A 27,292-nucleotide genomic window follows, 5' to 3' on the forward strand; every position below is an offset into this window, starting at 1 on the left:
CTACTGGCAAAGATCCAATAACTATTTAAAAAAAAAAAACACACACAAATATATGATTGTCACAAATTTGTTATTAATTCTTTTTGCAAAGCTTTCTTCAGTGTCACATTTTAGTTTTGTCTCATTGTATTTCACTAGTTTACACATTACATAAATTAGACTGACATTTATTGTTACAACAATTGTTGCAACAATTCAATAGCTATTTTAAAAAAGAAATATAAGAAGGAAGTCATTATTTTATCTAATAATACCCAAACCTTTGAAGAAGAGGTTGTATTTTTACTCTGTACAATTCAATAACAACCTGTAGATAAAGGACTATCTTTGGATATTTTCATTGGTCAATCACATTCCTTTTTCTAAAACAATGCAATCTATTGTGATAATGTGAAGCACATCTAATTTTATCTCATTATTTGGACTCAATCCTATACCGATAAGCACTTTGTAGCTTTGATTTTAAATGCTAAACAAAAGTTCATATTTTTGAATTTCATTGTTGTGATATGTAAGAGAATATTATAAAAACAAATATTTGCTCTATTGAAACTATGGATCATCTGTCCCCAGCGGGTGAACATGCAACGTGAACTATGATTTAGGTTACGTAACATAGCGAGGAAACGTCCAAATGGCTGTTGGCATCATTTTTGTTTTCCAATCGATTCCAAGCCCTATCTGGGATCGATTGAGTGACGCAGCGACTGAGGCGACGTGACGTCAGACCAGACTAATCGAGCGCCGATCACGTTGATGTGTTGATGTCCGCTGCTGCTGCTGTCCCGTCCATTTCTTGACAAACCGGGACCAAACTTCGAGCCCCAAGATGTTTCTGTCTGCTGCTGTTCGCTCTGCAGTATCGCAGACGGTATGTTTGTGTTATTCCTTACTAATCTGGGTAAAAGTTTAAATGCTGTGTTTGGTTATTTGGAGAGAAATCGCTTTGACTTCTCACAAGGACAAGCAGCGGAGCAGGCCGCTAACTTACCATGCTAACAGGTTAGCTTCACGCTGCCAACCGCTCACAAGGTGATTAATGGACAAATGAACGATACTAAAGCGTCTCTCTGGGTTTAAACATTCATATATTGGAGGTAACTTCACTTCACTGACACTGACTTTGACTTTGATAAGAGATATGGCCGTTAAAAGTATAAATTATATGTTCAAACGTAGCTTACTTAATGCAGCTGTTGACATGACTGAAAAGTCACCTGCACTATTACATACCTGCGTTATACATACAGTATTTGTGCAAAATTTAGGGTTACCGTATTTCTCTATTGCAAACTGTGACAGTAGCAATTTCAATGCCAACTTTATTTTTATTGTACATTTCACATGAGTGACATAAACTCAATATGCTTCAGGATAAAAGCAAGATGGCAATACATGCAAAGTGCATATTAAAACAAAAGCCAATTATGTAAAAATAACTAAAAACTAAAATAAATAAACAAACAAAATACTATTTAAAAGCTTGCGAGAAAATATATGTATTAAGTTTGCATTTAAAGTAAGATATTGATGGAGATTAAAGGAGTTCAACAGGCAAACAGACAAACAGGTCCTGAGCTGATTTTGAATATGTGCGTGGTTGTATATAGGTGTCTGTCCAGTGTATACTATCATCTTTTATTCTTTCTAGTTAATTTATCTATCTATTTGCTCGTCCTTTCAGGTAGTTTCATGTCGTAAACACACTGCTAAAGTCTGCCTCTTACATAGTTCAGGTTATTATTATTCACACACTACCAGGTAACTCATGTCTTCTCTCTCTGTGTTTTCAGGCCAGGCAGATCAGGGGTCTGCATCGGTCAGCTGCACGCGCTGGAGCCGGTGGCATCTTTGTGGTGAGTTACAGTGTCTGTGTGCAAAGTGTGCACCAGAGATGTGTTACATTAGGCTTACTTGTTTAATGTCTGTTGAACAAACACCTCACACAGAGTTGAACTGGACATTGAAGGTTACAATGGATGAGCAGCTAATAAAATAGAATAGAAAAATACTTAATTCATCCCCCTAGAGGGAAATTCAAGTTGTCCAGCAGCTTACAAAAACACATGACAAAAAAGATAAGACTCTATCTGCACACACACAGAGCAATAAATAACCTATAATGATATAAATGCAATGAAAGCAAAAGTGCATGGCCTAACAAATGGCGTTGTGCATTACGATGGCAGCGGGAATAAAAGATTTCCTGAATCTTCCCGTTCTGCAGGTCAGGGAGATGAGCCTGTGTTACTATTAATGAGGAAAACTTTAAGCTGTTGAAGTTGTTGTATTCTTTATTGTCATTTGTCGATTTCAGCCAGCATTTGTTAAATATAAGTGGTCCTAAATTTTCTTTTTCAATTCTGTTTGACAGATTTCATTATGGTTCTGAAATCACAGGCTACTTTTGCATACAAGAGTAGTGAACCCACTGAACTACAAGGTAGAAATAAATTAGCGCCAAAAGTCTCCTGTGAATTTTTTTTAGCACGGCTTAATACATTCACAATAATAATATACAGTTGTCAACATCTGTATCACCGCTAATTGTCCTGACTATTGACTTGAGCAGTCTGTTAGACAGCTGGTGTAGATAAAATTACATTAATTTCTCCATATTTTGGGAACTGAGATGTTGATTGTTCATCTGACTTAGTTATTTGGTATGAAATAGGGCATTTTTACTCCAGTGTCAACACACAATACTGTCATAAACAACATAATACAAATATTTTACCAACACAATGTGAAAGTCATAACATAAAAAAAAAAAAAAAAAAAGTTTTCACCTCTTTTTCACCTGTGATCAAAACAAATTAGCCTGTAAATTTACAGGGTATCCGCGGGGTCTTAAAAAGTCTAAAAAAGTCTAAAATTTGAAAATCTAAATTTTAGGCCTTAAAATGTCTTAAATTTGTTGAATTATTGTGTTCAAGTCTTAAATAATTTTAGACAGGTCTTTTCTTTTGCCCACCATGGGCGAGCATGGGCGAGCATTTTTAAATAAAAAGATGTACCGTAATTTCCGGACTATACGCCGCTACTTTTTTCTCATGCTTTGAACCCTGCGGCCTGTACAACGATACGGCTAATTTATAGATTTTTACTGGCTAACGGCCTCCGGGAGGCGCTCTAGCAGGAAGCGCTAGTGAGACAGACATGTGGGGAAGGATTATGCGCCGAAGAAGACACTAATTTTGCGTTTTGGTGCAGTGTTTTATTTTCTAACCAGTCATGTTACTGTCTGTTGGTGCTGTGTTGATGCCGTGTTGGTGCCTCCGGAGTAATTGTGATGGTTTTGCGCTACATGACTTGTTACGAGTGAGAACGGAGGCTCTCTGTCTTCACCTGGCGTCTCACGGCTGAAAACCTGGTCGCTGGTGTCCCAGCTCTCGTCTCTGCTGCACCGCAACACAAACGCGCTCCGTAACCCATAATCTTTTGTTCATGACGGTACTACACAAACACACACGCGTATGTTATGTAACGTTATCCACCGCTCCATTTATTGATTTTTCGCCGGCTTCGTTGTCAACAAATGCACATGGCTAGGAGCGTAACCAAAACAGCGGAAAAGCGAGCGGACTTGTATAGTTCCACACATCTTCCGTGTACTGTCTTTCTGTGTCTCATGTTACAACATGAAAAACCTGCGGCTTATATTCAGGTGCGGCCTATATATGTACAAAATCTATTTACTTTTAAAATTTAGCTGGTGCGCTTAATAGTCCGGAATTTACGGTAGTTCACATTTATTCAAGCATTATTTAATACCATAATATATAGGGCTGACCAAAAGCCAATTTATTTAGGCTACTTCATGTGTCAAATATTGTGCTGGTCATAATACAGAACAGGTGGTGGCTCGTGTCTGTTGATCAAAGAAGTTGAAATATTTCCATGTTTGTCTATTCTGGGTCACATTTAGAAGTCATCACATTTCAGGCCAAAGGGGAAGTGTTGGTGTTTTTACTGTTCTCCAATGTAAAAAGGGGTCACGTGTGACCCTTAACATTATTCAAGGCTTAAAGCCATCTGCCTGCTGGTTGCCAGTGAATTAAATAAATAATGTGTTACATAAACATTTTTAATTTCACTCCCCAATTTCTTTTTGTGCCCCCAAATAGTTTACTTTAGATGCTCCTGCGACACTTCATTGTGCTTTATTGAATGTATTTTTTTCAACTACAAACAAGCCTAACACGCAACTTATATATTGCAATCAATTTCTAGTTTTGTGACTCCGCATTTCTTTTGTACGTTTTTTATTTGTCATGATAGGCCTTAAATTTCATCCATAATGGTCTTAAAAAGGTCTTAAAAAGTCTTAAATTTGAGCTGGTGAAACCTGCAGAGACCCTGATTTAACTATATTTCCATTCTTCCTTAAGTAATCCCAAAGGTATCCATTTTCCGAGCCGCCGTTACAGCCAGTTAGGTCCGTGCATTGCAACAAAAACATCACATGTGATATTGTCGTCTAACGGAAACGCACCATGGTTTCATACTCTCTGGGTAATAAAGATGTTTTTGATCTGTGCTTGGACAAAAAAATATTTGCTGTTCACAAGGGGGCAGTGTGTACAGAAATGTAATCTGTGTGTGTTTGAGTCTTCTCAGTGGTCTAAATGAAGCACCAGTTTCCCCTTTGGGCTCACATGATGAGTTATTCATATTTAAACAGATACTATTAGATGCTGCTCAGAAGCCGGTTACTCACACACGAAAGTGGTAATTGTGTAACAAATAGTCTCTAAAAGCATCGTCACATTTTTGATGAACTAATTGACTGATACATGTTATTCAAAGATAACTAAGAATAATTAAACATCTGGTGTAAATAATATGAACTAACCTCCTTTAACACCAAGATGTTTCTTTGTGTTTTAGCACAGAGATACTCCCGACAACAACCCTGATATTCCTTTTGAGTTCACCGAGGAGAACAAAAAGGTAAGACATCTCCCCTGAATGGTGAGGGGTGTGTTTTTATGCTCTCGTGCTATTGGGGTTTTTGTGTTATCCCTCTGCCTGTCAATGCAATAACACACATTGCTGCAGTGTACTGGCTATCTGCTGCAGCAAGGCTCTGTGGTGGAAAAACGATACCTGTCAACAGTGTGTTATTACTCGGGATCAGCAAAGGTTGTAAAGATATCCAAAGGAAACAATATGTTGGATTCTCTTTTAAGAGGCCTGGTTGTCTCGTTCGTGGTGTTTTAGTGCCGCAAACAAGCACGACTGAGTTGTGTCTGGAAAGACAAGTGGTATGTGTGACTATTTAAATGTGCCCTGCTGTCGTCTAATGAAGTCTAATAGTGTTGTAGTGTAACACCAGAGGCACGGTTTACTTCCATGTTTAGTCACAAAGTAGAATAACATGTAAAAACAGCGGGGCTGCACCGTACAGTTGTTTTCATTATAGATGAATTCCCCCCCAGCTGTGGTCAGGCCGGCGGCGGCGTGTTTACAAGTTTTCCAACTGTTAGTCCAATTCCTGTGAACATAATATCTCATTAACAGCTTGAGGCAATTTCTTAAAATTTGATTTAAACTTCCACTTGGAGTCGGTGATGAACTGATTGATTTTTGTGGTCAAAGGTCAAGATGACTGTGACCTCTCAAACCGTGTTTTGGGCCTTGTGACCTTATGAATGGGAGTGCCCTGAGGGAATCCCCACAAATCTGGCACAAACATGGCCCTGAAATTAAGAAAGAACTGATTAGTATTTGGATGTCAAAGATCAGTGTGACCCTGAAAAATAAGTTTTTTGACCCTGTGGATTCAGCGTCTCAGGAACCCCCATGAGGCGATCTCGACAAATTTGGCACAGACATTAAACTTGGACCTAGAGATGAACAGATTTGATTTTTGATAATCAAAGGTCAAGGTCACTGAGAGCACTCGAAACACGTTTTTGGCCATAACTCGAGGATTCACATGCTAATTAACTGCAACTGCACTGGTTGGCAGAGGCAAACAGCCTTCAGGCACTAATTCAAATTTATTTCCAGTAATTCCCTCTTGAATTTGCCGAGTCCAAATATGCATTTTTGTAGAGGTGCCTGATACAGATTTCAGATGCACCTTTTTTGTTTTCTCTAAATGGTACCAATAATAATAATAATAATAATAATAGTGTTTTTTTGTTTCGTTTTCAAGACAGTTTCACTACTACGAGCTAGATTTCATTCTTTTTTGTCTGACAAACATTATACTGGGGCTGAATATTAATATTTTGTTAACATGAGGCCCTCAACATTGTCACTAGTATGCAACAAGAATGATATTGTGTTCAAGTTCATGTTATTGTTGAAGCTGATTTATCTATAGTAAATATAGATGGTAAATAAATATAATAAAATGTATAGTAATTTATTTAAATCTCTTCTTTATTTCCCCTGTAGAGGATCGAGGCGATTATTTCGATGTACCCTGAAGGACACAAGCAGGCAGCCACCATCCCCGTGCTGGATTTAGCCCAGAGGCAACATGGATGGCTCCCCATCAACGTTATGAACAAGGTTCGCAGAGGATTCTTCTGGAATTTGTTTCACAGCTGTGTGATGAAAACTTTCCTTTAGAAAAACCAGTTACATAACAGATTTATGAAGGACCAATACAACATCAGGTCTTTTTGTGTCACACTAGAGGAACCTCACTGAACGTTTGTACTCGTTCTCTTTCAGGTCGCCGAGGTGCTGGAAGTCCCTCCGATGAGAGTGTATGAAGTAGCGACGTTCTATACGATGTTCCTGCGTCAGCCCGTGGGAAAATACTTCATTCAGATCTGCACAACAACACCCTGCATGCTCTGCAACTCCGACAGCATCCTGGAGGCCATCCAAAACAAACTGGGTGAGAGAGACATTTTCCATTTTTACAGCGGAACACCAATGAAGAGATGACAATGCAGTTTTTTTTTTTTTTTCATTTTTTAATTGTTTATATTTGAGATAAACAAAGATGGGAACAAACATGTAAATATACAGTTGACAGTGTTATCCAAACAACAGCAAGCTGTAGCAGACTGAGGCTACAAGCTGCAAGACTGAAACCGAGCCAGACATACGCTTCAATGTGTGTGGCATATTCTCATTTGTTAGTTCTTTCAACTCGTGAGGTTTTATACACATATAGTGTTACAGCTGTGTATTATCAGTGAGTAATGCTGGAGTTCAGTTTATTTGCTGTTTTATCAGGAGCTGAGCTACATACATAATGCCTTCATTTGTTTCTCTACAGGTATCAAGGTCGGAGAGACGACTCCTGACAAGATGTTCTCACTAATAGAAGTCGAATGCCTAGGTGCCTGTGTGAATGCTCCAATGGTCCAGATCAACGACAACTATTATGTGAGTGCAAATGGCGTTCTTACTGAACATTATAACTAAATTAGCAAAATTAGGTTAAAGCCTGAAATGAGTTTTTGCAAAGAATGTCCGCAAAGAATTTATCTTTCAGCGCCGTTTCTGGAATCCAAACTTTTTTTTTTCCCCCTTCCCTTAATGTGGAAGTTAATGTAGGTGTGGTACACTCAACAAATGCACAGGCTTAAAATAAATGAACAGCAGGAAATGGAAACCATGACCGAACAATAATCCATCTTAAATTAATAATAATATGGCTGGGATAACAATGTTGTCTCATCCATGACCTCGGTTTGAAAATGGATTAACTTTATGAGTCAGATGTGATCTTAAAAAGCTTGGTTTATAGATTTGTGGTTGAACATTATCTGAAACTAATTCTGCACTTAATAGCCATGGGAAATTCACTTATTGCAAGTTGAGCATAAGTGAATGACCCAATTAAAGTAAATGTGACTGAGAAGGGCAAAATTTTCTCTTAACTCTGCAAATTGCTGAGGTATTATCATTACAAGCAGAAAAGGTAAAAATGTCTTAACAGCAAAAAGTGAGGCATTACCGGGTTAAGCATTTTATATGAATAGTTCCCACTCAGAAGTATTTGCCATCTTCGATTATTAGATGAATATGGTTAATTTTATATAAGAAGACACAGCGCAGCAACAAGGTACTTGCAACATGTGTCAGATTGTTAATGTCTTCCACATATGTGTTGTTAGATAAGAATTCACATTAATAATTTAATAACTACATAGTATGAATTATGTTAAGTGAGAAATATTAATTCAGAATTATCCATAAGGAAGACATACTTTGGTTGTGTAGCTTAAAAACTAATTTGTCTGTTAATTTACTCATGAGATGAGCAAGCCTGTTTAATTATCTTTAGTACGGAGCACAGAGGTAACACGTAATTCACAAATAACTAATAAGAAGCTAACAATAAATATGAAAGTGAAAACAACTACCAATGCACCTATGTAAAGCAACAATAGTAAATGATCTATTTCAGCAAAAAAGAAAAAAAAGGATTGTGAAGCCTTTGGTGACCTATTATCCCTAAGGTTAAATTTAACTTCTGCTATTTTAAAAACACTGACAGTCAAAATGACCGTGGTTAAATAATAGGCTGGAAGCATCTTAAATGCCTTTTTAATTGTTGGAGAGGTGACATTTAAAATATAACCTTTCTAAATTACCCCCTCTGTCTATAGGATTTAATTTAATAGTAATAACAAGGCTTCAACTAAATCAGAGGATGTAAAATAAAGAATCTTAATACTAGTAACGAAAAGCTGCTTTTCTTCATGTATCCTGCTTTCCTCTTGTTTTCAGGAGGACCTTGCACCTAAGGACATCGAGCATATTATCGATGAACTCAAAGCAGGCAGAATCCCTCCACCAGGACCCAGGTACAGATAATTAATTAATATATTTTCTATCTCATCGACGCAGTTATATCGACACTGGCTGCACATTAAGACATATCTTCTTTTCCTTTTCTCTACAGGAACGGCCGCTTCTCCTGTGAGCCTGCAGGAGGCTTGACTTCTCTGACAGAGCCTCCTACAGGACCAGGCTTCGGTGTAAGAGCGGACCTGTAGACGTTTTTCGGCTATTATTTGCTTTTCTTCGAGGCAAATCGTCCCTGAAGCAGATATTATATTTGACGCAAACATATTGTGTAAATAAATTGTTCATGTACCTGTGCTCTAGGTGTCAGTGTGTCACTTAACAGGGATTATAACATGGAGAAGGTACTGTTGCTTCACACTGATGTAATGGTTTATTTATTAATATTTTGTTCTACGACATTAACTACAGGATCTATCAGGCAGGCTGGATAATAGAATTTATAATCTGGTATGTTTCAGAGGAAGTGTTATTCTTTTGTCTTTCCATTGTGAGTCTGTTTTTTATCTGGGACTAGTGTAGCTGACCAAACATAGTCTTCAAAATACTGCAACATAACGTGATTAAGGGAAACTATATTTTTATTTAGTTAAATATAATCAAGCTTTTACACATGGTGCTATAGAAAGGAAAAGGGTTATGTCACAGTTTCCATTGTCAATGCCACATTAGTAAGAGCCTTCCTTGGCAAGCAATGATGGCACCATGTGCCCAAATAGACATTTAAGAGTTATTTTTAACAATGCGATCAGTCAGAATTATTCAATATCAGCTCACACACAAAAAAGCAAGTAATAATTCAAGATTTGGCCAAATATATTTTTCTATTTCTTTCTGTCTTGTGCAACTCTGGCTCACGTGAAACCCATGAAATCTTGGTCAAACAAAGGGTATTCAGTTACATGTTCAGTTGTCAGAATTGCTACACATTACATCAAACCATTATACCATACAGGGCCACAGTAAAAGTTTTCTTTCTTTTTAAAAACCCACTGATTAATTGGTGAAAATAACATTTGTAATTGCTTGAAGCCTACGATGATAATGCAGAACACAAAAATATTCGGTATACACTCAGATATGACAAAGAAAGGCTGTAAATATTCTCATAAGTTTGTATAACAATGTTTATAATTTTTGCTCATGATCAATGAATAGTAATTCTTGCAGCTCTATCCATATATTAGCTAGACTCTGAGCTGAAATCATACACATTACTGTTACCAATGAATATCGTAGTTGTAGATTTCCATAACCAAAACATGCTCCCTGTTGTAAATTCCTCCTAATCAGAACTAAACTGGACAAATCTATAATGTGTGCTTCAGCCACTTTTGATTTAAATGAAGTTATTTACACCTCAACATTAAATTGTGGCTTTCATTAAACTGAGGCCACCACAACTTAATGTCAAAAGTATCTCCAATCTTTGTTAAATCAAAATCTATACATTGAATCAATGCATTGAGTGTTTCTTTAAGGGCTGCAGATACGTTTACAGTTAATCCGCTCAGGCCTTTATATGATAAACCCTCTTGCAGTGCATTCAACAACGCAGCTCCCTTCCTACAACAGCCTCTGTCATTTCCATCCCGCCCCGGTGGCGTTTTCGTGTCTCGCCGGTGCCCCTCCCCCACGCCGGTTTCCTCTTGCGACTTTCAAGCCTGCTCTGCAACATATAACATTATGCACCATGACGCATGCGCGTAGTAACCATCCACCATGATGCAAATGTCACTGCGCAACCGATTCAAAGCAGGGCCTACACAAGGAATTGGCGGGTTTAAAAAAGGATGAACCAAAACTAAAAAAAAATTTAAAGTGCAACTGTGGCCTCTCGGTATGACCTTAGAAATAAGGCAACCGCCATTTCACCCATAATCTCCAAGCCATTGATCTTCGAGAAAGTTCGCACTGACCGCAACAACACAGCAACGGAAAAGATGACGTCAAGTGCCCATTACTGCTCTCCCTCTCCTCTCCTGTCCCTTTCTTTCAGGCTAAAAAAAACCCCACACACACTAAAAACGCCATCTGCACGTTACACACGCCGCTAAGCTGACAAAAATATGACAGCACAGAGAATATCCTCAACATTAGAACCTCGAGTTTTACTCATAGCACTGCAAAAAAGAGAGTTAAATCGTTTAACACATACCCATCTACAAGTCTATCCAGCAGACGGAGACCTTATAAGCTCGGTGGGGCTCAGGCGGGTCACGTGACTCCTCTCGGCCAATCAGAGCGAAGCTTGCATGTTTTGCTGGGTTCTTCTCGGAGAGGACGGGCGAGCGACGAACGGCTGGGATGTTTTCAAACCAGCGATGAACGTCACACAGCCGTAGGCTACGGTTAACGTCCAATAATTTAGGAAATAACTGTTTATATTGCGCAATATTTTATATATAGCTTAACCCGAATGAGTCGGCGGGAACGTGTAGCCCCCGTTTAAAGGTAAGTGCAATTGCAAAGGTTTTGTTGTTGTTAAACTGCGTCGGATCATGAGGTGGTAAGAAAAAATTAACGTTAGCCATCTGGCTACAGCGCGAGCAGGCTAACGTTCGGCTAACTTGACGTAAACTGCGTTCGAAAATGGAATGTTATGTGTTTGCGTGGGTTCGGTATAGTTGCCCGCCACGTGCGTTGTTACACACATTGAGTAGTTTCTCTGCGCCAACTGATTTTTTTATTTCATTTTATTTGACCAATACTTGCTTTTATAAAATAAATAGCTGCCGTTTAGGAAACGAGAGTAGAGCGAGAGCCGATAGGAAAATGTCGGGGCGAAGCAGAGCGAGCTGTTTTAGCCTCAGTAGTCTGACTGCCAGCAGTGGTGTAGTCAATGTGATACTCGGGTACACTCAGTATACCCACTGAAAATGCATTAATATTTCAGTATGCCCACTACAACAAAACTATCCAACTATAGTCTATGTGATACAGGTATGAGCAGTGTAGCCACCTAAAAAGCAGCATACCCACTACAACACAGCCTGTCTGCCACCCAGCCAGCCAGCGAGGCTGTGTAGGGCTGGGAGCGAGCTAGCTAGCTATTAGGCGCTGGGGAGGGGGGACGATGTGAGGGCAGCGGAGGGGCTGCAGTGGGCTTTTGTCTCAGCCTGTATGGTGCTCTTGCGTTGAATATTGCCATTAAAACATAAAACGTGAACCTGGTTTGTTCCCACATTGTGGCACCAAATGTAATACCTACTCAGGGAACCCGGTCCAGAACATGAAATAAATGAAATCCTAATGTTTACTACCCGTAGCTAAGTTGGAAATTTTTAGCGCTCAACAACATATTGCTGCCTGTGTATTGAAGGCAAACACGAGCGACATTACCGTGAGGTGGGTGGTGTTGTCTGCAATGATCTAGCCAGCGCAGCACAGTTTATTTACACCTCGCACAGTTTTTTAGCCACAATAGCAAATCAAATTTAGTCGAAAATATATCGTTTTGATTGCGAATACATACAAGGAACTAGCATAGCTCGAATAACCAGGAGCTTTTGCGCCTCCCAGCCAGTGGCTGTGACATCTTGGGGGTGTGTTGCCTGATACAAAAGCTGCCTGTTTTTAGATGGCTGTCCGTGCAACGACCGATCTGAACCAACAAAACGTCAGCCTAAAATTTAATCAACCTCAGTTTAAAGTGCTGGTTTGTACAGACAACTTGCATTCACACTTATATGAAACTGGATACCATCATTACAGCACAAAAAAACGCACAATTGGTGTATTATTACCAGTATATTAAGAGCTATTCTGGCCTTAGGTACACATTTATGAATATGTTTGAATAGGAAAACAGTGCTGCACCGTGCAACTGATTGTACATGCATATGTCAGTGTATAGACACTTAATTCACCCAGCATAGGTTGTTAAATAAATGAAAGAGGCTCTCTAAGGAAAAGGCAAGAAGAGCCTAAAATGTACATGCTGGCATTTGCAGGAAGAGGAAGGAAGCACATTTTATATGTGTTCTTCTATTTACATTAAACAGTGCTGTGGATTTGTCAACATTTATTATTTTTCCTTTTGTGACTACAAGAAAACATTTCACCATTTTCAGTAATGATTACTGTTTGTGATTACAAAATAATTGTGCTAAAGATGATCAGTTTTGTGTTACTGTGTGGAAAAACATGCCATAATTTGTCAATTAGTATTTCATTAACTCAATATCAAGTAAACAAGCTTGTTATACTGACACCACAAATACAACAGATCGCCTAAATACGTTCAAAGGAAAACTGTGAATTGGCTTCTGAAAATTTACATTCACAAGCACAAACCAACATATGGCCATTTGCTGCTGCTTTTGAATGACAACCTGTACACTTGAGACGTAATGTTTTGATATTCAGGCACAGGACTTATCATATAGTACATTATGCGTTACGTGCAATTATTACAAACTGCTTAAGAATTTATTAACATATACTACTATCCCTTGCTGTGCAAGAAGGATATCTGATTTGTATCATCGTATGTCATGCTACACCTGCGGTAATGGATCTTCATTTTATAGTGGCGTATTAAAACGAAACCTATCTCCATCCAGACAAGTGTTTTAGCTACATGTCAGAAAGAATGACCATACTGTTTGCTTTACTCCGGAAAAGAGTCATGTGATAGGAGCGTGACGAATCAGGGAAGGATATGTCGTGACTGATAAGCCCCCCATTAGGAATAAAATATGGGTGTTTGTCATAATTTCTCAAAGTCTCATTTTCTACTCGTAAAGACTTAAACACAATCCCGGAGTCTTCAAAATAAAACAGACCGAGCAGCATTTGCTAAAGGTTTCCATTTTAGGGGTTAGAAGATGCTGGAGTAATATGGACGCCAACATAAATATAGCAAAAGTGATGGTTTCAAAACTAAAGTACATTAGTGTGGATATAGGCTTATCCTTTCCTATTAGCGTAATGGTGTTCAGGTGTAAGCATGGTGTGTGCTGCCAGGGTTGATTGTCTGCACCGCCAGTTTGTAGTTAATTGTATGAGGTGAGATTAGTGGGCTTTTCGTTGATGTGCCAGTGTAATCAGATTCACTCACTTTGTCGAACATGTTTTATGGGTCGCCTAAGGTGGGTGGTGTTTTATGTCCTGTGATAGGTTGTGCTTATATCTTAATATTGACAATAGCCAAATAAAGACAACTTGAAGATGGATGAAGGGCCTATTCGTGTAAGTAGCAACCAAGGCATCAGATCCCACAGGTCTACAAAGCTTCACACCAAACTAGGTAGAGGGCTGGGCCAGTACTATTGGGCAGTTTGGTGCAGATTCAGACAGTAATCCAGATCTAGTGACAGAAACTGGTGAATCTACATTACACATTCAATATATGAATTATTAACTGTCAGCAAGCTATACTTGAGAATAAGAGACGCATCGTATTGTCAGCCCGTTGGCAGAGTGTGTGCTCTGAATGACATTATAGTTGATAGTTGACAGTTGCATTATAACAGTAGACATTTTCTTGCAATTTGTTATGGATATCCTGGCATCGGTACCGCAGTTCATTTTCTGTTGTGTCACTGAGACGCTTTGCTCTCTGGTGTTAAAGCTCTTGTGCCAGTTTATGGATGTGTGACATTGAAATGACTGTGTTTGTGTTGCCTTGAGCGTAGAAAAGGTAACATTTCATCATGTGAGTCTCTGCTGAACTGAAAGATCTCAAAGTACAGTGTATAAATTATATGTTGTTTTTGCACTAATATACACATTATTGCAGTGTATTTATCAGTTAAGTTAAAAGAAAACCTGTTAATGAACTGTTATTGGACAATGAAGGCGCATTTATAGATTTAATTTCTACCAAGAGTCTATAACCCAAATAACCAAAAGTATTTGTATTGCATTTGTAGTAACAATGACCATAATTGTTTAGAGGAGCTTGTGTCAAATGTAGTCTAGCCGATTTTGTCACTTTTGGCACCGGAGCACTGTAATCATGAACATAAACATGTCACGTTGTCAGTATTTCCCGCCACCCCACTAAATAACGATGAACTTTTGATCTTGAAAAGAGTCTCAATTGGTGAAGGTTCATATAGTCTTCCATATTGTCGTTCTGATCTTGCATTGCTCTGTCTACAGCCGACCCAAAAGGCTCAACTCGGGAGGTGATGGATCTGATGATTTGAATTATTAGTGTTCAGGTGTCAGCCCTGCTTATTACCGTTTCTTAAATGTCATTCCTTTTTCAGACGAGGACTATATTTATCAAGGGATTGAATCGGTGGATTTTGGTAACCTATGCACATCCTATTTAATACTAGAGCACATTACCGCTGCAGCTAACAACTATTTTCATTGTTTATTTTCTAGAGTGAGTTGATCACAGCACATTACTAATAGTAAATATAATACTGATCACATTTAACTGAGGCCTACAGTCAAATTGCATGTTTTCATAGACCAACGCTCAGATCTAAAAATACAGTTTAATATTCAATAGGACAATGAACACCATTAAGAATTCACAACTGAGAAGCTGGAAATAGAAAACGTGCCACTTCTGCAAAAACTTATGAATGATTCTTTTGATCAAAATAGTTAGCAATTAGTTTCCTGTTGACTGACTAATAGGCTAATTGTTTCAGCTCTAGGATCCACAGCTCACACATAGCCAGATGGAAGCTGTTCCCAGACACGAGGCTTTATCCATTTAATCTGGGAGGCTAATACTATATGTCATAATAGATGATATTTATTCGGTCAAACTACAAAAGGTAACTCTCTCAAAACAGCAGCTATGGTCTGGCAGCCTTGATAGCTTCATCATATTGTATTTTAAAGTGATGTTATTCAAGGAAAATGACCAATGCCAGCTTAAAAACCTCACGTACACCACACATGAGTATAACAGCCTGTGTCTAAATTGATTGACGCTGACTGAAGACCGTCCCACAAGTGCAACCTTATGTGCAGTTGTATCTAAGTTTGATGTTGGATAAGTTAATTTCCTCCTCAGCGTTTCCTTGGCTGAGTCATTTTGAAGGTATTTGTTGCTCCTTCAAAGCTTTTTCTTTCATTATTACCCATCAACTATTTCTCCCAAATTGTACCCACAATGCCTGTGCAACAGTTTTGTGATTTGTTTTGTGCAAATTGGAGAAAGATTTTGAGCATTTGATTTGATGGAAGGATTTTTTTCCACTAGCACAGATGCTCTGCAATTGTCTTGTACGAGCTGCAGAATGAAAATTGAGATTTTAAAACTAAAGGGAAATTAATCAGCTACTCAATATATTACACGTTTCCTCCAAAATGTGGTTGGCAGGAATTCCTCTTCATATTTAACTTGGTTTTACGATGTACTATGCTATAATCCATGGTGCACTGCAGATAAAACTAATTCAATAATTTGTTAGTTGATCGGGTTAAAAAGAAAAATATTTCCCTGCTGCTGCTTCAATTAAACTAAGAGCCTTTTTTTCTTTTTGCTACATGACATTTGGTTTGCTTGCTAATCAATGTCATTTCATATTGTGGTAAAAGTTTTGCCCAGTAATTAATCAATAGCAGAACACGATAAATGAAATTATAATGTAAATACTGATGGATAATTGTTTGTGCTTGTGTGGTGCTGATCAGAAGCAAATCAAAACGTTCAGGCAGGGATTTGGTCGGTTATTATCTTCTCGTGTTTCTCTTGGCAACATTACTGCCAACGTTCACCCTGCGATGATGCTTGCATATATTGAGTGACAGGTCTGAGTGCAAAAAAATCAGATTCTCCTTTAAATCCTTCCAGATCATGAAATTCAGATGAGGGAGGGTCTGCAGTCACATCAATTTTACACGTGCAGTCAACTCAGATGTTCATAAAGCAGAGTGGGGGGCAAAACAAAAGAAATACAACCTCATGGATAATGGACAGTTTGATTTGAATCATTTAATGTACCATTGATACAGTCTTCACAACCTCATGTGTACTCACACATTTAAAAACAAAGGTTTCCTTGCTAGATAAACAGGAGAAATGAGCGAACCTACAGTATGTGTAACTAGAAAACCATACCATGGCTGCCGTAGCCTTTAAGCCTCTTAGAGAATAGGATATTGACCAAGGTGCTGAACAGCAGGAACAATTATGTAAGGACATAGTATTCCCAGAAATGTCCATCTTGAGATTTATTTTTCTTAATGTGTCAGGAGGAATGTAGATGCATTGTGTTGCCATCTTATTTTTACGACATAAATTTGCAATATGGATCCCAACAAAAAACAGCTTTCATAATTGATCATACCTTAACACAGCGATGAATATGACCCTGTTGAAAGTTGTATACGTCATGCTTTTGTTTTGTTTTCAAGGCATGTACCATTAACTGAAGAAAAGTCAACCAAAAAGTGGCAAAGAAGGAAGATCACAACGGGGTATTAATGCAGATCAGTGCAATGGAAGAGAAAACGATTAAGCAGTTATTATTCTGTATGAAAAGATACAAGTGCTTGTGAACATCACATGTTATGTTATGTTCTGTAATGATGAACTACAGCCTGTGAGGTTCACTACAGCTCATCGGCTGATTTTTACATGAACCATAAGAGCAGTCGGTCCAGGTGGTGCCCTTTGTGTATGAGACTCATCTCCTGAGAGGCTTAGCCCAGCTGGCTGTGAGATGTTTGGAGTCTTGTCTCTGACGTCCAGTTTTTATGTCACCAGTAACGCTGAGATGTTATTAAGTCCGGCTCAAGTGAAGTTATGAAATTACTGCAAGCATATTTGCCTTTTACTCAAACCCTATGAATGCAGTTCCTCTTTTTTTTGTTTTGAGTGATCACACCGGGGCTGTATCTTTAGGGAAACCCCCCAAAACGGTCAGTTTTCATTTTACTCTTCTAAGCACACTGGCAAAGTGCAGACCAGTGCCCTTTGTGCGCTCTCAGTTTGCTGCTATTGACCATTAATGGTTGTTAAAGAATCATTCTGTCATGATCATATTGAAGGTAAATTGGCCCAGAAGGTCGAGAGAAACTTGGGAAGGTTTTATTAAATGGAAAAATCCCAAACACAGAGAGCCAAAGGCGAAATTCTTCTACTTCCACTCTTCCAGACGGCTTAACAATCTGCTTTGTATCACTTTCACTTCAAGTTGTCACCCACATTTATTGTGTTGGAGTTCAAACAAGACTGTGAAAAAAGCACTGGTGCCGTTTATGATATGAGGTGCTTGTACGTGGGCCCGAGCCTGATCTGTAGTTGGCTCCGTCGGCGGAGTATCTGTGTCTTCGAGAGGCCCAGCAAGCGTGTGTTAGTGCATGTGTGTGTATTTGTGTGTGAAGAGGGTGGAGCCTCCTGATTACACAACATGTGCTAGCCTTTGCCAGCAGCTGAATGTGTGCAGAGCGTTGTTTTTGTTTGGTACGTTGAGTGCAGTATCTGTCTGTGTGTAACGGCTGATGGCGTTGATAATCCAACATGTGCTTTTTTTTTTAAAAAAGAAGAAAAAAAAGAAACTGTCAATTTGAGCTTCCTGTGACCTTTCTGCAGGAATTTGAATACAGCATGACAAGGCAGAAGTAGGAAGAAAAAAGGGCCTGGTTGTAAAACGACAACATTTAGGGTTTTTAATGAAATACGAGCAGTTTGAGTTTCCCTTTATGAATGAGCAGTCGGAGAGATAACAGTGTCTGTTGATAGAGAAGACAATTTGACAATGGGCGTATGGGTTGCATTCTTTATTGCTGGTATACTTTCATTTTACCAATGCCAAAGAAAGCGGTCATATCCTGTTTACTTTGGCTCTGTCGGTGACCATGGTTTCTGAGGCCGGAGGATCCTCCAGTAAAATAGGTGAACGAGGAATTTCATGAACCAAAGACCGTTTCTTCATTTGTCTTTTGATTGGTTTTTGCTGCAGCTCCATTTTTGTGTGGAATTAAACACACTATTACCCCTTAACCCTGAACTCTGAATGTGGTCAAATTTGGTTAATCATCGACAGTGGTATGGTTTAGTGTTGATGCTGCTTCAGTGTTATACATGCCTGTGCTTGCTTGTTTCCGTTTGCATAGGTTCAGAGCTAAGCTAAAAACAACACGACCACATCTATGAATAGTTCATTTGCGTATACTATTTAAGTGACATGTAGTTTACTCAAACAAAGGGACTGCCTAAATGAAACTTGTTTGGGGAGTAGATTGGTCTGGGCTTAATGTCTCATCATTTAATACAGGAGCAAACATGTTTTCACTTGGACTAGTTCAGCCGTGTGAATTAGTTCTGTATATATCCTGCACAACGTTGACAGATCTCAGCCGCAGCTTCAGAGTATTTTCTTAAATCGTTGTTTATATTGTCGTTCCAGTGCACAAGGCATTGGTGCTCCACTATTAGATGATATCAGCATTGATGTAACCATGAAACGGTATTTAGCACTGCTGAGAACGATTCTGTCATGATGTAGGAGTGCTTGTTTCACAACTGGTATTACATGGTCTCGTATCCCAGGGCCGGAAACTCATTTATTAAAATCGGGGGGGAATTCCCCCACTCATGTGCTTCACATACAGGGGGGTTGCACACTTTTTGAAAGGTGGGAGTCCCACTCGTGAGTTCACCTGTAGTTCTTAGCTTGTCCTGTTCTTACTCAAGATTGTAGTTTAACCTTCCTCCAATTTAAGTGATTCCCTGAAGTACAGTCGTGTATATTGGTGTTTACCATAAACCTACTGCTGTGGTGTGCCACCGAGGCTTAACAGCTGCTGCTGCTGCTGCAGCTGCAGCGTCATCAAGTTGCACTTGCACTACTTAACCAGCTAACATTAAGTCAGATGGATTTTTATTACTTAATATTTACTCTGACAGCCAGCATCCTGCATTCAACGTCAGAAAGGCCACCACGCACACAGACAAATAAAAACAGATCTTCAGTCTCACTCATGAGCACGCTGCCCTTTTTTTTTCTCCAATTGAAGAAATGTGATCCATGTCAGGTCATGATATTCAAATGTTGTATCTCAGCACTTGAAAATCTAATCGTCATTAAAGCATGTAGTATTTAATGGAACCCAGCCAATGAAAAGAGATGTATTGATTGGTTCACAAAAAGCAAAGCGAAAAACATTCTGTCTTAAAAGTTGCTGTCACAAGCTGCCGGTAGCCTTTAAGCAGCACAGTGAAGTAAATTATTTTTTCCACCTAGCTATCGTTAATTAGTACAGATAAAAGGCAGTGAAAGATGAAAAGGCAAGCATGCTTCTGACGGTTTCTTTATTTGTGATGCATTTGCAAAGAAGCATTACAAAGGCAGCCTATTAAACTTGGGACAGCTCGTGCTGCTGCATCCACAGTGCTGCTGGAAATGAAAGCTTGCTCGTAATATTCTCCGTATGATGAAACTATTCATACTGTCAGTGTAACATTTGATCGCGTGGTCAGTCATGGTTGACTTATACATGTGTGTAAACGTATATGTGCACTTGTCGTAGCTGCATCAGTGTCTTCAGTCATGTCTTTTGGTGGCTTCCTCTTGTATCCATGCGTTTTTCTTCGTCTCCTCTCTTCATCTCTTTCCTCTTAATGACATCTTTGGTAATGAAAAAGTTAAAATTGCTGTTGAAAAGGGCCAAGCTTGTACATTTTTATTAAAAAAAGAAACTCAAGCAGCTCATTTCACCATCGCTAAATCTGATCCACAGATACAGTCTGAGCCACTTGGCATGGACCTCGTCTGTGAACTGCCGCTTCACCTTAGTAACATTACTCTTTCCTATCGGAGGATCCTGGGGATTAATGTTGACCCCGCTGGCCCTGATGTTTTTGCTAGTCCTTTTCAGGTGTCCTTTTTTTTCTCCTACCATAATATGTAGATTACGTTTCTACCCAACTGCTCATGTTTGCATTCAAGTTCGTATCATTGACACTGAAACAATGGGTACGTTTACATGGACAGTTTCAATCGGTTTCAGAGAGGTTTGGTTTGAATCAATCTCTTTGAAGATTTCAGTTTGAGCGTATACATGGGTTACAAAGTAAACTGGTTGGGTGTTTACATGCGCAGACGAAACAAATGCTTCGAATGTGCCCGCAGCCGTGAGTGATTGCGTTACTATGGTTACAACAGTATTGATTACGGAAGTGCTACAGCTGTGTGGCCGAAATACATCGTTTGTTGAGCGCAGTCTTTGCTGTTATAATATTTCTCTGTATTAAACAGCAGCGTGGCATGTTCCTACTTTTAGCAGGAAAAGAAGAGAGAACGTCTTTCCACTTGTTGTCCGAAAATGCATGCGGAGGAGGAGGAGGAGGAGGAGGAAGCGGTGCGCTGCCGGTGTTGTGCCGAAAAGAGACTACCTGTAGAAAAACGACTGCCCTGGCAGATAGTCTCTTTTCGGCACAACACCGGCGGCGCACCGCTTCCTCCTCCTCCTCCTCCTCCTGTCTCTGCATGAATTTTCGGACACCAAGTGGAAACAGAACTTCCGTATGACCCGCCAGTTCTTGCTCGACATTTTCCCATATTACGCGGACATTTTCACGTGAGTGACAGCCAGGCAGGCACGGCTCGTACGTGCTCAAGCGTGCATGCGTGCGTACGTACGTCAGGTCCCGAACGAACGCAGCCAGGGATCAACCCGTTTCAAGTGTATACATGACAGACAGATCTCTTTAGAAAAGGTTTAAACCACCCCCTTCAATCTGGTTGGAATTTCAACCGGTTTGGGGTAATTGGAACGGTTTGAGGTGTTTACATGAAGTATTTTCAATCGGTTTGGTCTCCCAAACCTTTCTGAAACCGATTGAAACTGTCCATGTAAACGTACCCATTGTTCATAGCCTTTTAAAGAGTTTCATTGAAGGTGGAAGAAGGTCCGTTGGTAGTCAGTTGTTCAGCTTTCTCTTTCTAACCAGCTCGTTGACCTAAAGGTACTATTGAAAAGCATATAACTCCTCTAGCACTTTGTGACTCTGTTTACTTATCAATTTGATACGTCTCGGGCCTGCAGCTGCTTCATAGCAAAAACGGTCTTGTGTTGCCAACAGTTCCTGTGTCATGCATTTAGAGGTTCAGTCTAAAATCACAAAGTAGGATATTGCTTTTCTGTAAATCCTCTGTGCACGCAGGTGTTGATGGGAGGTCGGTATCAGCTGTCTGTAGTCTGCAGTGTGAAGTTTATCAATAGCAGCTGGGATAAATAACGCTCAAACTGTCCTGTTGCAAAATGCAAGTGCTTTAAAATAGTAACAAGAAGACAAAAGGCTGATGGTCCGGATACAGCAGTGACTCGTGTCATGTCCTTTAGCCCCCGCACAGATTTTTTAAATGCAGCACTCAAGAATACCAGTCAGTGTGGAGAAAGTGATATGACTGTTCTCCTTGTGAATCAGCACTTACTATAGAAATACATGAACTTGAAAATGTTTGCATGGCTGGAAATGATTGCTGTGAATGAGTCGTGACCTCTAGGCAAAGGCTGTATTTTCACTTTTGCTGTGCATTCAAGACCAGTTTCAAATAAAAGACATGATTAGAGCTGTAACTCATACTTACTTGAAATGACTGGATGATTAATCAGTTTGTTGGGTTGACATCCTTTTATCATTGTCTCTTTTTTATTTAAATTGGAAACGATCTGAACAGAAAGTGCAAAAGTGGCGTTGCGTTCTCACTTTTATTCCGCGTTTTGACAAGCGTTTTATGGGGGGAAATCTGCGTGCATAATGGTGATGCAAGTTTGTCGAATCCGACATGTTTGTTGTTATATTCCTGTACTGGCGCATGCCTGTGACATAAACATGTACGCGGCGTGAGCAGATCGGAGCAGAGCAGCGTTTTCACCCTTTAGACGGGAATGCGACAGTGGAGTGTTTTTAAGATTTCCACTCTGAAGGGTGGTTTCACGTTTTTTTTTTTTGCGTGTTTAAGCCCGAAAAACACTGTCGCCGTCCAAACGAAAGGCACATCCAATAAAATATTTTGTCGTTTTCACCCGCAAGCGTTGTCGTGTAAACAGGACCTCTGTCTTTCATGGCCATAAATTGACTTGGGCAAGTCGCAGGACAAAACAGGCTGTGTAAATATGACACCTTGGGATTTGGAAAAGTGAATAACTTGAATTGTAGTGTGGTAAATATAACAATCATCAGTTACAGTCCTAACTATTTATTAATTTTAGTAAATCTTAAACCATGCAGTAAGGGGTGGTGTTGTGTTTTTCACCAGCTTTCTTGCCTTTTGTTTTCCTCCCTCAGTAGTGTGAGCATAATCATTTTGGTCAGTGTACCATTGTGCAACAAGCGCACACAGGGTAAGGTTTTTTTTTTTGTATTATTAATGTGCACAATAAGGAAGTAGTTGTTAACCTGCTGAGGGTTTTTCTGCAGACAGTAGGACTTGTTTATCTGCACCATCTTTAAGCCTCTGTGGCGAATACCCCTAAAGGAAACTGCTGCTTCTCTTCATGCTGCACGGTCGATAATCAAAAGCCCGACTTCACACAGTCGGGTCCACACACACAGTCCTCCCGGTGCGCGGAGACGACGGAGATGCTGTGTCAACCTTTACACACCGACTGTTGGCCCTATCTATCTATCGTCCGACGCTTTTCTCTGGCGCCGCAAAGCTGTGGTTTTGGCACCAGCTCGGGCAGCCATGTGTCGGGCTTGTGTGATCGGATCGACGTCTCGTCAGGCCTAATAGGACGTGGCAGGTGTAGATGGAGTCATGTCTTGAATGACATAATGAAGAGTGACACAACATTTCCCTCATTGTTTATTTTTCAGACGGAGGCCTGCTCGTTGCTCATATGGAGCGCGGTTGGACGTGGGTTTTTTTTCTTGTGCTTGTGTGACACCTTGTTAGCAGCTGATGTTTTATGTTATTGTCATCTAGGGGGCTTTTCTGCCTCCAGGAGCTTCAAACACTTCCTTGCTGTTGTCCTCTGTTGAAAGGAAAGTGGGCCGGGTGTTGTGTTACGGCGGGAGGTAAATGGGTCTAGAGATGACAAAGCAGTTTTTATTAATAGGCTGTATCATTTATCATGTCATTTGCAGCTCACTATAGTCGGTGTCTGATTGAATATTTCACCGATTCTGCTTTTTGAATCCTCACGTTTCCTTGAAAGTCGAACAGTTGTCCAGTGTTTTGTCCGGTCATGTGAGCTTGACGCTGCGGTGGAAATAAGAACAAGATCCACGCCTAGGTCCTAACCTTTGCTCTAATCCCTCCCTCCCTCCCTCACCCCCCCCCTCTCCCCTCCCTCCCCTTTTTAACCCATAATCGGCAGTAAAGGCTTCATTGTTCTTGTCCGCTGCTTGGGTATCTGATCATTAACCTACATACAGAGCGGTGGCGGTAGGCTTCTTAAGGCTCTCAGACTCTCAGACCAGTTTAATGGGCGTGTTGGAGTGAGCCCTGAGCCGAGCCGAGCTGTACTCTCCTGCCAGTAAAGTTAACCCTATTGACGCCTCTTGCATACAAACATTGGGGCTATTTTATGAGGCTTTTGATTTGTGTGCGAGTGAGCCATGCCCCGAGCCTCTCCCTTGTAAAAATTTAGGGCTATTCCTGTTTTTTTTATGGAAGCTTTTAAGTGATGGATGAGGCCGTGGAAGAGTTCAGCACTCAATCTTACATAAGAATACATATTTAGGACACATAGAGTACATTATGTCTGGGTCTTACAACAGCTTAATGCTTGGATTATTATGAATTAAGCTAGACATTTTTTTGCATCCTGTCAGTATCTGGGATAAAATATAGGAATGTGTATCACAGTGTGCATAAAATTAACTTTTTCATCTATTACTATAACAGGTAGTGCCCCCCTTAAAAATAACAACATGGACAGGTTTACTGGCCAGTTTAATTTGGAGCAAGAAAAAGTAAGATTTAACCTGTGAGAGAAGCTGGCACCTTGATAAAAAATGTGTCAGCCTTTATAAAAAACATTGGCAGCAATTCACCGGTGTCTGTTTTACTCACCTTTACTGGCAATAGCCTAGCAGTTTTTCCCATGTGGAAGCGGATGAACCAAATCTTTGACCGACGCGTTTATGCAACCCAACGACAACAACAACAACTGTAACGAAGGCCAGACACTCTGGTTTGGAGGAGGCATGTTTTGTCTGTCTGGGGTTAGGGTAGAGAGAGGTGAACCGACGCCTTGAGGGATCCAGTGTCACTTGCTGTTTGTTTGTCCATGTCGAAATATGCCTTCAGTTCAGACAGACCAGTGACGGGAGGAGGGAGGAAGGAGGAAGGAGGGAGGAAGTGCACTTTATTTTGTGCTGGAAATTTTCATGCCTTTTGAATTTGGTTTCACAGTTAGGTTAGAGATGGATTGCATGAATGCAGCCAAAGAGCACAACTAGATAAGGCCTGTTTGTTTTATTTTTTATTACATATATTTTTAGAAGTATTTTGCAGCCGCGTATGTATTATGGGCACTTGTCATATGGCATTTCACACTAGTAATCAGTCTGTACTACACACACCAAAACAACAACAAGAACCGACTTGGCTCGCTATTTATTAACCCTTTGTTACTTTCATTTGCTCAATGAAATATAACAACCAAAACACAAGTCACCAGATGACTATAATGGTATTTAAATATGGCCTGCTGTCTCCCCTGTGTTTAATATGTGAAGACATTCATATAAATAAACTCAAGTAGCATATATTTATTTTTAACAAATGTAATAAATCAAATGAATAATTCAACAATCAGCAATGGGACTGATCAATGTTACATAATTTTACAACAATTTATACAATAATAATACAATATTTTGGGTTTCTGATATGTTGGAGAAATAGGGGTTTCCTTTTGTCTACAGGAAATAAATAATCGGACCAGACATTTCTAGGGCACAAAACACATTTGGGGAAACAAAGCGTAGGGCATTTATTTTGTTTGCTGGCATGTAAATAGGTGCGTAATAATATAAACATGTTAAACTGTTTGCCTGCGTGTGTGTATGTGTGTGATCACACTGGCTCCTCGCTGGTTATTGTTGCCTCTTCTGCCCCTCTTCTGTAGTCTCTGTAATCGGGCCTTTGCGCCGGGCTTTGTCCTGCTCCTCATTAGGGAGGAGGAGGAGGAGGAGGAGACGGAGAGTGGATGCGCAGCTGAGAGAGACCTCCCCCATCATTTAGCCTGACGCCATGCAGGACCACAACCACGTGACCGGCTGTTTACTGTCGCAGCAAGTGTAGCGCGTCTCTTTTGAGCGCATTAATACACGATATCTGTCGAGGAAGGGGGAAGATGGGTAGAGGTGGGGGGAGGGACTGACTGACTCCAGCTTTTATTGTGGATTTCAGATGCTCTTCTTGTTAATAATTCACAACCGGTAATTATTTGTCTCTTCTGCACCTTTTTTTTTTTTTGAAACAGAGAAATAATGCTCAGAGCTTGTTTTTCAGTAGCCTCCTTTGTGTGTGTATGTGTGTGTGCGTGTGTGTGTGCAGTCGTAAGTGCAGCCACATGGGAGACCAGGGGGAAAATCACATGTATTTTCCACATGGTGTGTCTGAGAGCTCACAGCAGGCAGTGCTCCGACTCTGGAAGCTGGAGTAAAACGCTGCTGCTGCTGCTGTTGGTGGAGGTGACGTTGGCGGTGGCGGTGGCGGTGGCGGCGGCGGCGGCGTACTCTGTGTGTCAGGCTCAGTTCTATTCTTAGCCCTCTTCCCTCCCTGTCCCATCCTGCAGTCAGTGGATCAGGTTACCGTACTGTGTGTGCTTTTCATCCATTTCAGATACACACATACTGCACCCCCAGCCAGCCAGCCAGCCAGCCCCCACCCAACCAAACCCCACCCCACTCCACCTCGCTCCTCAAACCCCCAAACTGCTTCACTCACGCACACACACACACACACGCACAGGGGCAGACAGTGAAGCTGCAGCCGCTCTGCTCGGCTCTGCTCGGCTGTCAGGGCCAACACGGTCCAGCACTACAGGGAAATGGTTGTTATTGTTGTTAGTCAGGAACCAGTGGAGTTAAAGTGCAGGAACACCAGGTTATAAATAAATACAGGGACATCTGCTTCTCAGAAGGACCAGCAGCAGCAACGACGCAGCAGCAGCCAGATCTCACTTTAACTTATCAGTTAGCGCAGGTGAAATACATATATTTTTTTAAGAGGATAATAATTTATAGTCTGTCATTGATAGGTTTGACCTCCAACCCCCTGATAACCACCATGTTTTCATCATCCACTAAAACTGTCACAATAATGTGTGGCCACAACATGGTTTCAGTCACTCAGATTGATTTTAGCCCTAAAATATATATAAATATATACCAAGCTTCTGTCTGTTAATTAAGGCTTTAACCAGTGGTTATTTTAATCATCATTTGATCTAATGATAGCTAACTCATATTGTCCCATAACCTGGCAGCACAGTGTCATTTTAATTTCGATTTTTGAAGAGTCATAACTGTTCTTGCTTTTGTTGAGATTACAGTAGTGATGACAGTTATATTATTTAGAGCAACAATGTTAAATTCATATTTACTCACTATAACGTAGCCTTT

General features: G+C 40.2%; 2 protein-coding genes across 4 annotated transcripts in view; both read left to right on the plus strand.

Annotated features, from left to right (window-relative positions):
- Positions 1 to 713: 713 nt before the first annotated feature.
- On the plus strand, positions 714 to 9,080 carry ndufv2 (NADH:ubiquinone oxidoreductase core subunit V2). Its single transcript, XM_083991119.1, has 8 exons — positions 714 to 871; positions 1,794 to 1,856; positions 4,891 to 4,953; positions 6,409 to 6,525; positions 6,691 to 6,859; positions 7,247 to 7,356; positions 8,707 to 8,783; positions 8,882 to 9,080. Exons 1-8 carry the CDS (start codon positions 830 to 832, stop codon positions 8,973 to 8,975), a joined length of 735 nt encoding a protein of 244 aa, XP_083847245.1. The 5' UTR covers positions 714 to 829; the 3' UTR covers positions 8,976 to 9,080.
- Positions 9,081 to 11,069: 1,989 nt separating this feature from the next.
- Positions 11,070 to 27,292, plus strand: part of ankrd12 (ankyrin repeat domain 12) — a 41,476-nt gene continuing 25,253 nt past the window's right edge. For 2 of the 3 annotated variants that reach the window (XM_083991817.1, XM_083991820.1), the window contains exon 1: positions 11,070 to 11,238. The gene's annotated coding sequence lies outside the window, so the exon portion shown is untranslated. Of the gene's footprint in view, positions 11,239 to 11,273; positions 11,294 to 27,292 lie in introns of those variants that run through there. The other variant, XM_083991818.1, reaches the window with a different exon arrangement.

Source organism: Trachurus trachurus, assembly GCF_905171665.1.
Source record: "Trachurus trachurus genome assembly, chromosome: 17".
NCBI lineage: Eukaryota > Metazoa > Chordata > Actinopteri > Carangiformes > Carangidae > Trachurus > Trachurus trachurus.

Excerpts from the sequence above, each read along its gene's own strand:
- ndufv2 (XM_083991119.1), top strand. The coding sequence starts at position 830 with ATGTTTCTGTCTGCTGCTGTTCGCTCTGCAGTATCGCAGACG. Across the intron at positions 872-1,793 it reads GCTCTGCAGTATCGCAGACG|GCCAGGCAGATCAGGGGTCT; the intron begins GTATGTTTGTGT and ends CTGTGTTTTCAG. Across the intron at positions 6,526-6,690 it reads CCATCAACGTTATGAACAAG|GTCGCCGAGGTGCTGGAAGT; the intron begins GTTCGCAGAGGA and ends GTTCTCTTTCAG.